The following is a 15,351-nucleotide window of genomic DNA, read 5'->3' as shown; positions in this document are numbered from 1 at the left end:
TTGAAGTCTCTTAGCCATGTAAATTCATTTGTCTTTACCTTTTTTTTTCCCCGGTTGCACTGCTTGTTGGTACTTGGTAGCAATTCCTCAGTGCTGGGGAGGCTCGTTCCCCAGAGTCATGTCCTATGTGGGGGGGTGTTATTGTGTTTATAGCTGTATAGAAAGAGTCCACATTTGAGCAACAAGGAGGCTCCCAGTAGGTAACTCTTAGGTACCCTATAACACTAGGCTAACTTTCAATTTCAGGAGCAAAGGTTCATAAGCATAGTGGTCAGTATCAAGGGCCCATCAGTGGACCATCCTCCTTCACTAGTCATTGCCCCTGTACTTGGGAGATTGTGTTTGTTCCATTAGAGAATGTGGCAGAGCTCCCCAGGATGGGAATTTGATATTTTCTTGGTTATTGTGTGAATCTTCACTCATTGTCCTACCACAAGATCTTGAAGATGTTTTTCCTACGTTTTCTTTTAAGAGTTTTGTATAAGGTATGAGATAGAGAGAGGTTCTTTTTCTTTCTTTTGGATATGGATATCCAGTTCTCCTAGCAGCATTTGTTGAATAGACTGTTCTGGCCCAGCAGGGTGGACATGACAGCCTTGTCAAAAATCACTCGACTATACATGTGAGGGTCTGTTTCTGAGTTCTTGATTCAGTTCTATTAGTCAATCTGTGGAAGTACCATGCTGTTTTTAACACTGTAGCTAATTCATATGCTTAAAGTCAGAAAGTGAGAGTCCTCCAACTTCATTCTTTAAAATTTTTGGCTATTCGGGGTCCCTTACCCTTCAAAATACATTTGATAATTGCCATTTCTGCAAAAAATCCTACTGCCTTTCTTTTTATGACATCTGTCATTGGAGTTACAGCCACCCTAAATCCAAGATGATCACTTCTCAAATCCTTGTTTACACCTGCAAATACCATAAATACCTTATTTCCAAATAAGGTCACATACACAGGTTTCTGGTGGACATATATTGGAACATAAATATTTGCCATATATTCAGCATACTATAGCCTCCATCCCTAGACTTCTTTCCTGGTTCAGATAAGCATGATTCTTCTTGGGAATAGAAGGTGACAGAATCTAAACTGGATTTCAATTTGGCCTTGTCTATGAGAGTAAAGAGTGATAATCCAAATCTGGTGTGAATCATTACTTGTGTGTTCACCTTTTAAGCTCTTAATTATTCTCCTCTTGTTAATGCTAAGGGGAGGAGCCCAGGCTGTTATTGGTTACCCCACCAATGGTGGTGGCCAATTATGAGGCCTGTTTGGAATATCTGGGGCCTCCTCTCAGCCCCAGAGGATTCCCACCTGGGACCTCAAGGTCAAGGTCAAGGTCTTGGTAGGATCTTCTGGCCCTGTTGTCTGTTAGCCATGTTGTCTGTTGGCCATGTTGTGGCTCATCTTCTCCTTGTTTCCCTATACTAACCTGCCTCAACTCCCCTCAGAGTTCATGCCCTTTTTCTTAAGGAGGTGCTGAGGGGCGATGGTCATTCTTCTGTAGTTACTTCCTGCTGGTTAGGGCAGTAGTCCCTGCCTGACAGGACGTAAACCTCTCTGGCTGTTCTGTTGAGGCTGAGGGAAGACAGGTCTGCCATCCTGGTTGGAACTATGTGAAATCCTGGCATGACTAATAAGGCATTGATTCTGTAAGAAATAAACTTAGAATTTTAAAGATACATGGTCCCACTAAGGATACAGAAGATGGTAGTAGGCAGGCCTCAAAAGGGGGCCAGCTATGATATTCTGTACCACGAGAGTGAGAAAGGCCAGGTGCCTTCAGAGGTTGCATATTCTCAAAGTTGATGGGAAACGGCATTCATCCTTGAGTTCTTTTATGCCGTTTTTAACTCTAGGGAGAGATTGTAGTAGACCTGCTGGGTTTGGGTGTAAACTGCCAACCTCTGTTTCCATAGCAATGGTTATGTTTAGGGCAACTAGGAGAGGTATGAAGAGAAGCACAGCCCTAGACACAAACTCTCAAAGACAGTATAGGCAACAACAAGACAAGCATATGGCAAGCGAAATAAAGACAGTACTTAAGAAGCCTTTCCTTTATCTTATAAGCATGTACATTAATTACTTAGAAAAGAATCATTACTTTTTATAGGAGGCTGTCAGTTTTCTTGGTGGGGGTGGGAAGGAATAGTTGAATCAGCAAGTATAGCTTGGAAAGATTTTCAGAGGTCAGATACAGTTTATGGTATCGACAGATAAAGCTGTTGCTTTGCAGCTGCGGAAGTCAGCACTGCCCTTTTCTTAGTTACTTTTAGTTTTTGAGTGCAATATCATTTTAAAGATTTGCCCCAGATTGGAAGGTGAGCAGTATAGAAAGTGAAAAGCAGCAGTTCATAAAGATTTCAGAAGGAGAGAGGTGATTAATTTTCTTTTTGGGGAAAGGATGGTAAGACTCATATTGCTAGTATGTTATGGGTATGTTAACCTGCAGCAACAAGATCAAGAAGTTAGATATTCCGTGTCTGTGAGACGTGTCAGCTTTTTAGCTTAAACTTCAGTGAAGTGAAATTTTGCTATTTCTTGCAGTAATGAGCACCTTCTTTCTTTTCCTGCAGATCGAGGAGACTGGCAGAGGGAAAGAAAGTTCACTTATGGTGGTGGCAATAGCAATCTGCCATGGGGCAGTGACAGACACCATCAATATGAGCAGCACTGGTACAAGGACCACCATTATGGGGACCGGCGGCATATGGACGCTCACCGCTCTGGGAGCTATCGGCCCAACAACCTGTCCAGAAAGAGACCTTATGACCAGTACAGCAGTGACCGGGACCACCGGGGACACAGAGACTATTATGACAGGTATGCATAAGGCCCTGAAAGTCCAGGTGCTGACATCTTCAGAAGAGAGAGGTGATGTACCCATTAATGTACGAAACTACCGGTGCTTGTTGACTACCGGTCCTGGCTAGGGAGACCAAGTCAGATGAGCCGTCTCTGCTGCGCAGGTGTCTTCAAGCTGGTGGAGAGGGATCCTGATAAAAGACAGCTGGCAGAGGGTGCTGAGTGAATGGTTTAGAGTGGGGCTTTGTCCGTTTTTCCTGGGATTAGGAGTTTTTCTGAGGGCTAAGGAAGAGGGGAACTGGTGATTCTTAATCTGGGCCCTAAGAGAAGAGGCAGCTAAGCAGAAAGGAGTGTAATAGGTACCCAGGAGTGTAATAGGAATTGGGGGGCAATGACTTGAATGCCAGGTTATAAGTTTTGCTGTTTTTTCCTGTTCTGTTTTTAAACAATTATCTAAGACCTTTATTAACAGGTGCTTGCAGTTTGTTGATTTTTTGGAAAAAAATCAAGTCATAAAGTTTTATTACAAATTACAAATGAGGTTCTTAAACTCTCAACCAGATATGAAACAACTTAAAAACTTTTAAAGGCATATTGAAAAAAAAACAGGTTTTTTGATTTTTGTTTTTAAAACCACATTTGTCATTACCAAAAAGAAACGTCTTTCGGTGAAAATATTAAAATCACCAAGCTACATAGATAATGGAGCTACTTCCAGTTATCTGGTCAGTGGGCAAAAAGCAAGCATTCAGGATCTTCAGCTCTAATCTTTTGTTCATTTCCTATTGCTTGAATTTCATCTTCATGTCTTCTTGTTGGATCACTGGTCTGCCTTATTTCCATGCACCCTGGCTGTCAGCACCCTCTATCACTTCCGTCTGCACAGGAAGGTTGAGTTCCTAGGATTATATCCACACGCAGTAAGGTGGGAATTGTCTCCTGAGGTAGAGCTGGTATAGTTGAACCTGACCTTCGGGAGCGCTCTCCAATGCATGTTCTTTCTCCCACTCACACTATTCTGGTAATTATGCTGGTAATTGCATGGAGGACCCCGACAATGTGGATCATGTCTATAATAGTTACAAGTCTGCATATTTACCGCTTTGCTCTGAAACTCCACTAGGGCCTGTGAGCTGCCTCCATCCCTTTTTCTCCTTCAACAACATCAAACTCCACAGTCTCTCCATCTTCTACTGTGAAGGTACTTCTAGGATTAGTCGTTTTTATGGCAGTCTGATGTACAAACTCATCTTCCTTGGTGTCACTTCTCTTTCTTACATTGAACCATTTCACTGTTCGTAAAACCTTCATTGCAATGACCTTCTTGTGCCCGCCAGCAGACACCACTGATGTGAGGCTGCTTGAGACGCTGCTCCCTGTGCTCCAGCTCATGGTGCTGGGCTTGGTGTCAGCAGTGCTGAGGGCGGGAGTGCCGGGTGACTGCTCGGTCTTGGCCTCGCTGCTCATGGTTGTCATGATGGTGACTGGGGCCGCTTGCCTCAGCTGCAGCTTCTCCTGGGGTGTGATGGTAACTCGGCTGCTGGTGTTGGTCCTGGGGTTGCTCAGGGCACTCTGGAGTCTGCTCTTCACTCCAGCCCCCGACCTAGCTCTAGGTTTTCATTTTTTCTCTCTCCAGGTTTTAGGTTTTAATATTTATTCTGTAGACCATAGACAGCCATTTGTGGTTTTTCATCATTTATACCTTTATCCAGTGGGCATTTGTGTTTGACCCCTGCCCTAGGCTCAGGTGGTGCAGAATTTTGGAAGGGTGTGAGGGAAATGGGGTTGCTTTTCATAGCCGGCTTGGTGTGCTGCTCATGTCCCAGTTTCATTTGCCCAAGGAAGGTGGGCAGCCTCACCATAGAAGCTTGTAAATGAAGGCAGGAATCACTGTCTGTTCTTATTGCTGGTTCTAGCACAGTGCCTTGTACCCAGTAGCTACTTAATAAAAATATTTGACTAAAAGTAGGTCAGTTAAGCTCTAATGTGTAGCCCATATCAACTTTTTCTTCTTTAGGCCAAAGAGTAAAAGACAAACTTTGAATAGAGTCACATAATAGATTCGAATCTTTATGCTAAGTGGTTCATTCTGTCTGGTATGCTCATATAAGAAGATAGAACACACTTCTAGTCCTCTTTTTTAAAACCTAATAAAACTCAGCCCAAAGTCTTATTTGAATGATTTTATGCAAAATGTCTTCAGACTTGTAGTATCCTCACCTGTTAACTGAGAGTAATTAAACCCAACCACATGGTGGTTGAAGGATTGAAAGAAAAAATGTGTGTAGAAAGTGCTGTCAAAGTACTAGACAAATGCTAATAGTAGTCATACTGTTCCCAACATTGAGAAAATGTGCTCCAGCCTTACCTTTTCTGGGTGTCTTCAAATTACCTCCAGAACCAGAAAACTAATTCCTCCCTGGGCTTACAGGACCCAGAACTGCCTGTGGAGATATCAAAGGTCAATTAACAGGGTCACTGAGATCTAAGTGACTTATCCCAAATCATATTTCATTCTTTGGAACCATATTTCATAACCGTTCCAACCTACTTCCTTTTCTTTTGTTCAAGGTAAAACTCCTGTGTCCTTTAACAACAGATTTCAATGTTGAATGTCTGTTTTTAAAAGTATATATACTGTTCCTCCTTTACCTGAGAATCTCTGGGAATGGGCCCTTGTGAAAAAGAAATTTAGCCTTGTTATATTCTTATATTGCTGTGTCAAGCCATCAAAGGCCGATTTTACATTGTAGCTTCTATAGGTTGTAAAAGAATTACATTAGTTTGGTTTTTACTTTTATTAGACTATTATAATGAGAGGGAAAATATTCATCAATAATCTTTACCTTCCCACTGCTAGATTCTAAAACATACTGTGTTCATTTTTCAATATTCTCTTTGTAGGTATCTGTCTTTATAGTTGTAAACATAAACTACTTCTCTCTGTTATTAAGAAGCATATATAACATGAGCTTTTTTAAGAAATGGTTGTGTTGAGTTATTGATTCCAATATACTGTATTTGTTGAAAGTATACAATTAAATTTTGATATATGTACACACTTGTGAAAGCACCCAACTGTAATTAAGATCGTGAACACATCCAGCATCCCCAAGGTCTCCTCCTGCTTCTGGGTAATCCCTCCCTTCTACTCCCCCTCCCTTACCAAGTCCCCTCCCCCCATCTCTATAGGTAACCACTGATCTACTTTGTTTTCCTGTTTTAGTGGTTTCCATCTTTTGGTGATTATGAAGAATGCTGCTATAAGGATTGTGTACAAGTTTCTGCATGGACATATGGTTTCATTTCTCTTGGCTATATACCTAGGAGTAGAATGGCTGGGTCATATGGTGATTCTGTGTTTAACTTTTTGAGAAACTGCCAAACCATTTTTGACAGTGGCTACACCGTTTTTCATTTCCACCAGCAATATGTGAGGGTTACAATTTCTTCACACCCTTGCCTATACTTATTTTCCCTTTAATTAAAAAAATTATAACCACACTGATGTGCATAAGGTGGTATGCCATTGTGGTTTTGATATGCATTTCTTTAATGACTGATGATGTTGAACATCTTTTCATGTGCTTGTTGGCCATTTGTATCCCTTCTTTGGAAAAATGTCTATTCAACTTCTTTGTCCATTTTTAATTTGGGTTTTTTATCTATTCATTATTGAGTTGTACTGATTCTCTCTTAATATCATGATGAGCAGTTTACCATGGTCCTGCCTAAAAAATCTTAATATTCTTGAAATTGAGTGGGTTTTAAAAATAATTTTATAAGTCCTACCTTTATGATATATTTTGGCTGAGAGTGGCTTTTGTAGTTACTAATTTGCCAAAATAATTTCTATGACTTTTTCTCCTCCTGGGCTAGGTCAAGAAATATGAAAATATTTCTAGATCTTGCCACTTTTTTCCTGAAGGGAGTATGAATTTGCAAAGCTATCAATGATTCAAGAGTGTACTTGTTTCATTGCAGACTTCATGAGGCTTTTCACCCTTGAAATAGTATAAAATAAGTATAAAATGTCCCTGTGTTATTGCTTCAGTTTTGTTTTTTTTCTGACACCTAATACATGTAAATTTTGCCCCCTGGGTCTGCTGGAAGTATCCCTGTATATGATGAGTCCATGAAGAAGATCCACTGTGCAGTGGAGAAGAGAATGGGGATCTGGCTCTGGTATCTCAGCTAATCCTCGGCTCTCTGTTTCAGGCACCATCATGACTCTAAGCGGCGGAGATCCGATGAGTTTAGGCCTCAAAATTACCACCAGCAGGATTTCCGACGAATGTCTGATCATCGTCCCCCTATGGGCTACCATGGCCAGGGGCCCTCAGACCATTACCGCTCTTTCCACACAGACAAATTGGGGGAATATAAACAGCCCCTGCCTCCACTGCACCCTGCAGTCTCAGATCCTCGCTCTCCCCCTTCTCAGAAATCTCCTCATGATTCCAAGTCACCCCTGGATCATAGGTCTCCTTTGGAGAGATCACAAGAACAGAAAAACAACCCAGATTATAACTGGAATGTTCGGAAAACATAAAGGACAGCTCGGAGAGGGGGAGAACAAGAGTCTTCAAGCACCTGGAGATTTATTGGTCTGATCCAACAATAGCCAGTTACCTAGACCAGGTGACTGGAGTTTCTGGACATGCTGCTGCTGTTAACATACTGGCTGAAGGGGCACATCTAGGAGTGGGAGGGCTTTTGTTTGGTCCAGGTTTGATTTGTGTCACGACTCCTGAGTATTGGCACTCCCATCCCATTCCAGCTTAGTTCTAGCCTCTTGCTTTAATGGGTGCTAGGAGGAAGAGGCAAGTTTTTGTGTACCAGCTTCATGGGGTCATATTTCCCCAGTGAAGGAAGAAGGTGTCTTAGAGCCATGAATGTTTTCTTGCCAGGGACGGTATGTTCCCTGGACCATGTCACAGTGGTTGAGGGAAGGAATGGATGCTCGAATGAAGGCTGCCAGGACTTAATAGACAGTGCGTGATTTGATTCACTATTTTATGATGAATGCTGCTGAAGGGAGTGGGGATGGTTTGTTGGGTTTCTGCATCATAGGACTTGAAGGGGAGCAGTTAAACCCCTCATCTGTGTTCTTGGGAGAAATGATACACTTGGGTCTCCTTATGTGAAACCTGTGGGATGGGGAGGATAAAGAGAGAGGGCAACAACTTTATAATGACCTCTTTCCTGCCAACACTAATTATTTTCCCCACCCTGTCTGTACATTTCAAAGGTTTGGTCTCCTGAGTGGGCTTCCTTTCCCCCTTGTGCCAGGGAAAGTAGAGTCTCTGGTTGACTTTTGAGTACCTTGAGTTAGTCAGCATGGTTGGAGATGGTATATGGTGGGTGGGGTTGGGGGTGGGGGGAGAAGATGGGGTTGTGTGGCCAGGGAACTGGAATCCCTGGTGGATGTCTGATTCCTGTGGTGAGAAGTACAACTGTGGGGCCTGGAGAGGAGGGGAAGCAGAGTAGGCCTGCTGACCAGCCTGTGGTTGGGAAGCACAAAGTCAGGGCACTAGTGTGGACAGTGAACAGGTTTTCCAATGTGGGGACTTGGGGTGCCAGCAAGTAGGGAAAACTTTCAGTATTGTAGTAGGTCAAAATTTGCAGTTGCATTTTAGTTCCCTTTGTACAGCTTGAAGAACTCAATTATACAGAATCACTTATCTCCTGATATTTATATGATCAGATGAAAGTAATTTGTTACTATGGTGAACAGGTTTCCACTGCTAGATGGAGATCATTATTCAGTTTCTTCTAGAATAAGATCAAGTGTAAACCTAAGTTAAATTGTTTTCCTAGCTAGGAGGCATCCAAGGATAGGGTGACTGAACTATCATTATGGACAGTAAGAATCATAGTAGAGTTGGACTGAGTCAGGACTGGGAGGCAAGTGGTTTGCATTGATTAAACAGGCAGAGTGTGGGTCTTCCTAAAGAATTCAAATTTCAGTTTACTGATGGCTGGGGCCTTAAGTCTTATTCATTTTAAATGATAGCTTGCCAGTATTTTTAGCATATTCCAAGGCCTTTTTTTAAATGGAGACAGAATAACTGACTTGAATATTTGGTGTGCCTATATCTGCCAAGTACAACTGTCCAAGCTCAGAGCTGGTGAAAACCCTTTGATCAAGTATACACAGGGTCAGATTCCTTTAGGGAGTTCATAAAATCATCATCACTTATTTTCTGATATTCTGGACAGCACCTTTAATGCCTTTACCAAGAAATTCCTGACTTACATCCCCCTGGTGAAGCAGATGTAGCTGTAGCAGGCCATTACTCCTTGCTGTACAAGCATAATGGGGCCAGCCAGTGCTGAATTTCCAGATGAAAGTCTAGGTCCTCACAGCTTGTGTTGGGAGCTCAATGGGCCTGTCACCTTCTTTTACTCCTTAGGGTACTTGGGGTTGTTCACCTTGGCCCTGTACCACCCATTCCCAGGAACAAAGCCCAAGTAACTGCATAGGCACCGTCCTCCCTTGAGGAATGTTCTCAGGGGAGAGGGTAGGAAATATTTCTCTGCTTTAGCCACAAAGTGATAAGGAAACTACAAATTTAGTGTTTTTCCTGGTAATATTTACACTATCGCATGTTTGTCTTGCCCAAGCCAAAGAGGAAGGTTAGGTTGGCTTGCCAGGTCCTTGATTGATGGGAGGTGGTGGGTGGGGAGTGAGCTGTAGTACAGTTCCCATGGGAAGTCAGGTCATGTACACTTGGAGGAACTCTCCTTTCAGGGGTAAATGGAGTCATTGGAGGCCATGCATTTTAATACTCACTAGGCTTTTTTTTCCCCCTTCTAATGTTGATAGGAGTCGTGAGTTATGTTCAAAGATTCTCATCATGAGGAAAAAGGAACTCCTTTTGTTCACATTCAGGACTTTCAGTGCCATATGATGTAGCAAAAGGCAATATTGGCCAGATCAGTGTTAAATTGATTCTCAAATTCCAGTATGCCCATGAAAACATCTATTTAGATGTTGGAGTATGTTTGAAGAGTAGGTTGGGAGAAAGGAGGCATTTGCTCATTGATTTAAATCAGTATGAAAATTTTACGCTTCAGTCAAAACACATTTGCACAGGTAGAAATTCTCTCACCTGCGGATGGGAGACACTACCACAGAAATCTTTACAGGTGGCATTCCGTGGAGCCCAGCTTTGAAAGATTGGTTGGGTAGAAAGAGATGGGGTTAAAGAAGAGGGAGGGGAGTTAACATCTGAACATACACTGGAACATAAACCAGGATTAATATGGTGTACTGTAGCCCTAAAGAAGGCACATGTGAAAGAACCCCCAGCTAATCATTGCAGGCTTTGAGTGACATGCTGGAGTGAAATGGGCAGCCTCACTCTCCACGGAGCTCCTTCTGACTGTCCCTTGACTCGCTCTTCTTTTAGTCATTCCGTAAGGCCGTCAGTGGGAAACATGAACACTTCACACGTCGTGCTGCAGACATTTGAGCCTGGTTGCATGAGGATGGGTGATGCAAACACGATTCAGCTATGAATTCACACTATGACACTGCAATCCTCCAGACCAAAACCCCCTTGTCAGCAGGAGCGGCGGCTGAGTGCCCAGCGCCAGTGGTCTCCTGACTCAGCCAAGGGCTGCTGGGTCGGGCGAGGAGAGCCATGCCAAGGGTCCAGGCTGCTTTAGTCCATCTGCTCTCCATCGTTTGGGGACTGATGGCTTTTCTTTCTTGTAAAATTGTGGACTTTTAAAACCTGTTGACTAAACAGTAATTAATTTATATTTGTGAAAAAATGCCACTGTCCTAGTGATTTCTGATGTAAATAATGTTGTTTATATAGTATGTATTAAATTTTCCTACGTTGTAAAACTGCTGTACTTTTGACTCTTGTATATTAAAAAGTGTTCCTAAGGATTTCTAGAATTGGGCTAACATGTTGCATTGCGTTTGGTGTGAACTGTGTGCCTGGAGATGTAGCATCGGGCTCTCTTCCCTCATGGTTGCTGGGTCATCCAGATTTTTTGACAGCTTGTGAAATGGAGCCTTCTAAAGTTACATTTTTCTCTGACCCACACCAGTTGTGTTGATGTGTCCAGGATTTTACACCACAGGCTCCCAAGATTTTACTGCATACTTCAGTAGCCATTGCTGAGCAGCTCCAGTCCAGCCCTGCATTTCATGAGACGACCTTGAGGAACTAAAGCCAGCAGTTGAGCAGGCCTGCTCTTGAAGTCCTGCCAGGGAGGATTCTGGGGAGACTGGGAAGGGTGTATTTGAAGTTCTGTGCCTACCTAAATGGGGGCATTGCAGCCTCTCTCCCAGAAGGAAATAAAAACACGTTGTCTGCCAGCCTGCAGCCTTGAGGGTAATTTAACAGTTGGGTTATATATTCTTGGAGGGGGGAATAAGCCTTCTATAATGGAAACACTGACACAAATGTTAACTCGAAATTTGGCACAGGATAAGCCCAGCCCCTGCGAGGCCCAGACAGAGAGGAAGGGTGGCAACAGCCTCTGGAGGGAGGTCCCTGTGTGAATAGGAGGAGAAGTTTGCCCAGATGGAAGGGTTTTTACTAATTCTTAGGGGTCTTTAAAAGCAAACCCAAATCTTTCTGCAGCTTTTAAATCTTGATACCGAATAAGCCCAGATGTCTGCTCGGTTGAAGGGCCATCTCCTGCGACGCGGCAGGCTTTTCGTATTTGTAGGTCTTGAGGGAAAGACCAAGAAGGGCTAAGGGTTATTCCTGAGGACCTGGGAACTCACAATCATGTTGCAACTGACAGCTCAGCTGGAACAACTCTGGGAAACTTTATTTTAAGAACAAGTGCTGCAATAATCAGCGTATTATGATTTTCAATAGCATCAAGTCTTCTTAACTGCTGCCAAAACGCCTGCCTTTTACTGGAAGCAGGGGGCCCGGCCCCTCCTTCCCTGGCGGGGTCTCGCAGGCCTGGCATGGAGGCAAGTCGTCTTCAATTAACGCCAGCAGAAAGGTCACTTGCTGAAACACAGGACCCTGCGGCTTGCCAGACCAGTCTGGGCTCTGAGTTCCAACCTGCGGCTCTTAAAGGAGCAGCACTAGGTTTGCCGTGGGGAGGTGGTTGGAATTGAAAGCTCCGGTGCCAGTGCTTACATACTATTTTAAGGCTGGAATCCCACTCGGGCCGGGTCGCTCCCTTCCCTGCCCATCCCCCAATCCCCGCTCGTCCCATTCGTTGTGTTTTGTCGAAGTGGGGAAGAGACACAGCTCGTCTAAATAAACGGTTCTTGGTCCTGTAGAAACGTGTTCCCTGCGGTGTCTGCCCCCAGGGCTGCTCCTGGGAACCTTCCTTGGACTTGACGCCCCGGGCTTCCCGGTCAGAACTGTGTAACACGTGGACAGTCCCCCTGGTTTTGCATCTGATCACATTGTTATCCGGATTCGGTGGGAACGTGAACACGTCTGTGACCTATAGGCGGCTCACCTCTAAAATGGGCAGAATAATATCCGCTGCGGGGGCCCCGCCAGTGCCCGCAGGGTTGGCACGCATGATCTTCCTCTTAAATTCTTTCATGACCTAAGAGGGGGTTGTTGCTTCTCAAGTTCCCTCATTTACCAGGCCCCCTGGATGGTCTCAAGCTGGGCAGGAAAGTCGGCAGGTTGGCCCCTAGGTCCCTCCCCGTGTGCGGTCTGGCAGATCACCTTTCCATCGAATTTGCAAATGAAGGAGGCAGCTTCTGGGGTTCCTGGGGTTTTGAAGTGGGAGCATGCCCAGTGGAAAAGGTTGGTAACCCTTAAGGGCGACGGGGTGGAGAAGTGGGGCGGGGCTGAGGGGCGGAACAGAGGGCCTCGGGAGCGGGTGGGCGAGCCCTCAGTTGGTGCGGGTTGGCCGTCCCGGCGCCTGCGTCCAGCCGCGCTCAACCCAGGGCCCGCAATCTGCAGAGCAGCCGCGCCTCTGGCCCCGCGCAGGTTTCCGCGGAGCTGCGGGAGGGCGGGCAGGCGGGCCTCGGCGGAGCTGCAGGAGCTGCGGGGGGAGACCAGGCCCTGGGAGGAAGGCCCTGTTCACGGAGCCCACAGTCCAAGGGGGAGACACAGCTGGAACTAGACCGCTGTGGGAGAGCCGCTGTGTTCTTGGTGCCGGGGACACACGGTGTGAGCCGGAAGGCCGAGGCCCCAGCGCTCTTGGAGCCGACATTCTGCTTGCGGGGCCGGTGGGGCAGCAGGCCCGAAAAAGCAAAGAGCAAGAGAACAGAAATGTCGGAGGAGTGCCACGGAGATGGGTAGGGGGCAGGAGCACTGGCAGCCGAGCCCCGTGGAGGAGTCAGGGACGGGGCGCGTGCCAGTGGGAGGCGCGGGGCCCTGGGAGGTGGGCACATGCGGGTTTGCAGCCAGACTCTACCCCAAGCTGGCATCCTCGGGCACTTTCGTGGCTTCCCCAAGCCTCAGCTTCCAAATGCGAATAATGACAGCCCCTCGCCAGATTGTAGCGGGGGTGACTGAGGTCGCCGAGTGGGGCATACAGTGGGCTCAGCGCCTGTCATCATTTCAGGGGAGCCCACTCTTGGCCACCCCAGCAGGAACCTACGGGTATTTTGGGATCTGCCCTCATTCTCTGGAGAGGAGACTTGAGAGCCACTGTGTGCATGTGCTTCTAGAACTGTCCTGCAGAGGGCAGCAGAATTCCACACAAACAATCTGCCTCGGGTCAGCACTTAAACTGCACCTTCGCGAGTGTGTCGGTGCGCGCGCTCGGGTGTGGCTGGCTCAGCAGTCATTCCCCTGCCCAGCGGGCGACTCCCCTTGGCTGCAGACCACCTCCTCCCCACTGCCATCCCCTTACACCTCAGGACCCATGGAGCCACCTGGTCCTTCCAGGATGGGGAGGAGGTAATGGCTAGGGCCCCCTGCCAGCCAGCCTGGCTCCAGCCACCCTTGCCTCCCGCCACAGCTCAAGAGTCACAGGGTCCTCCTCCTCAGGGGTCCAAGCCTTCCTTCACCCCCCTTCCTTGTGCTTTCGGAGGAGGGTTGGTGCTGACCCACAGGCCCTTTGCATCACTCTGCTCCTCATGTAACGTGAAAGCCCCTTGGTTTGGCTGCAAGGCCCTCTACCACCTGCTCCTAGGACAACTTCAAATGGCTCTTTCCTTGAGCCCGGCACTCAGCCAGCCAAACTCTTCAGGCACCTGCAGACCCCTGAGGCAGCCCTCTACCTCTAGCCACTTTCCCCTTACCCTCCATTGCCTCTCCCAGCGCCGCCCCCGTCCACCTGGTGAGCACCTGTTTGTCTTCAAGATTCAGTCCGAGCAGCCTGAGCAGCCCTCTCTGACCCTGCGGTCTCTGCACCCACTCCTTCAGACCCTTCCCTGAGCCCACAGATGCCATGGGAGCCCCTGGCACCGTCTGGCACCTCCAAGCTTTCAGATCCGTCTCCCCCACCGGATGGGGTGGGAGGGTGGGGGCTTCTCTCCGGCAGGGACGAGGCTTTGCTCCTTCGTGCAGCTCTGATTTCTGTCTGGTTCGGGGCCCAGTGGGGGCTAGAAAAGGTGTGTAGTGCAGATACAGTTCCCGACGCTGGGACCTCACTCCTCCTCGGGCCTTGGGTGTGCTGGGCCCTGGCTGGACAGTGGCCTTGGGGGCAGCAGCCAGGTTGGGAGCCCTCTCTTAAGAGGTACCTGGAGGGTGACAGTGGGGAGGCTGCTACCTGCCCAGGGTGCTGAGCCAGGCAGGAGCCCAGGCCACCCAGACCAGGGGGAGGTTTTAAGGGGCACGGGCTCCCTGCTGCCCGGGGTGCTAACCCTCTACTTGTTGGACTGTGAGGAGGTCCAGGCGCCTCAGGGACGGAGCTGAAACGGCGGTGAGGGTGCAGGGGCTTGGCCGTGGCTGTTTGCTAAGCATCGTGGCATCGCTTGGCCGTCCTCGCAGATGGGTGTGCGGGGCACACGGGTTCACGGCCCAAGGGGTGGGGAGCAGGGAGCGAGGCAGCCTGGCTCTGGCCCAGCTGGGAGGGTGAGGAGAACGGTCTGCGGGTGGTGGCAGCGGATGGTGAGCTGAGCCGGCTGCCAGGAAGGGGACCCGATGTCCAGCAAGGAGACCCAGGGCCCTTGCGGTAAGGGGGAGGGGGGCTGAGCCCAGGAACCTGGGAGGGACCTTTCTCAGGCAAATCTAGCTGCACCCCGTACAGCTCAGCGTCCTCATCTGTAAGTGTAGGAAGCAGTGTCACCTCCCTGATGGGAACAGGCCTGGCTCATGCCAAGCAGGGTCCCCCCTGCCCCTGAGGGGCTGGTCTTTGGTGATGCTTCGGTCGGCCTCCCTGGCTCCTTTGCGGGTCTCCTCTTCTGCATTGCTCTGGGACCCCACAGCCCCACGCCCACCTCCTCTGCACCCACCCTACTCCCTCTGTCTCTGCCCCCCACTGCCCCAGGCCTTGCTGCTCCCTCCACCTTCTCCTTGAACCAACAGTGGGTGCAAAGCAAATTAATTTCCACCTAACTGTGCACTCAGCGTTGTCCCTGCTTGGGGCCTACAGATTATCACGCAGAGGGGGTAAGGAGTGCAGGGAGGGGGTAGGTCCTAG

General features: G+C 47.6%; 1 protein-coding gene across 8 annotated transcripts in view; it reads left to right on the top strand.

The window, feature by feature from the left end:
• The window catches only part of CHD2 (chromodomain helicase DNA binding protein 2), a 157,882-nt gene extending 147,162 nt beyond the window's left edge, over positions 1 to 10,720 (top strand). For all 8 annotated transcript variants that reach the window (XM_058294647.2, XM_058294650.2, XM_058294649.2 and 5 more), the window contains 2 exons: positions 2,580 to 2,826; positions 7,027 to 10,720. In XM_058294647.2, the coding sequence (XP_058150630.1) occupies positions 2,580 to 2,826; positions 7,027 to 7,360 (581 nt within the window). In that variant the 3' untranslated portion in view covers positions 7,361 to 10,720. The remainder of the gene's footprint in view (positions 1 to 2,579; positions 2,827 to 7,026) is intronic.
• Positions 10,721 to 15,351: the final 4,631 nt, after the last annotated feature.

Source organism: Dasypus novemcinctus, chromosome 3 (genome assembly GCF_030445035.2).
Source record: "Dasypus novemcinctus isolate mDasNov1 chromosome 3, mDasNov1.1.hap2, whole genome shotgun sequence".
NCBI lineage: Eukaryota > Metazoa > Chordata > Mammalia > Cingulata > Dasypodidae > Dasypus > Dasypus novemcinctus.
Note: the sequence above shows the minus strand (reverse complement) of the source record. Positions and strands in the feature narration are given on the sequence as shown.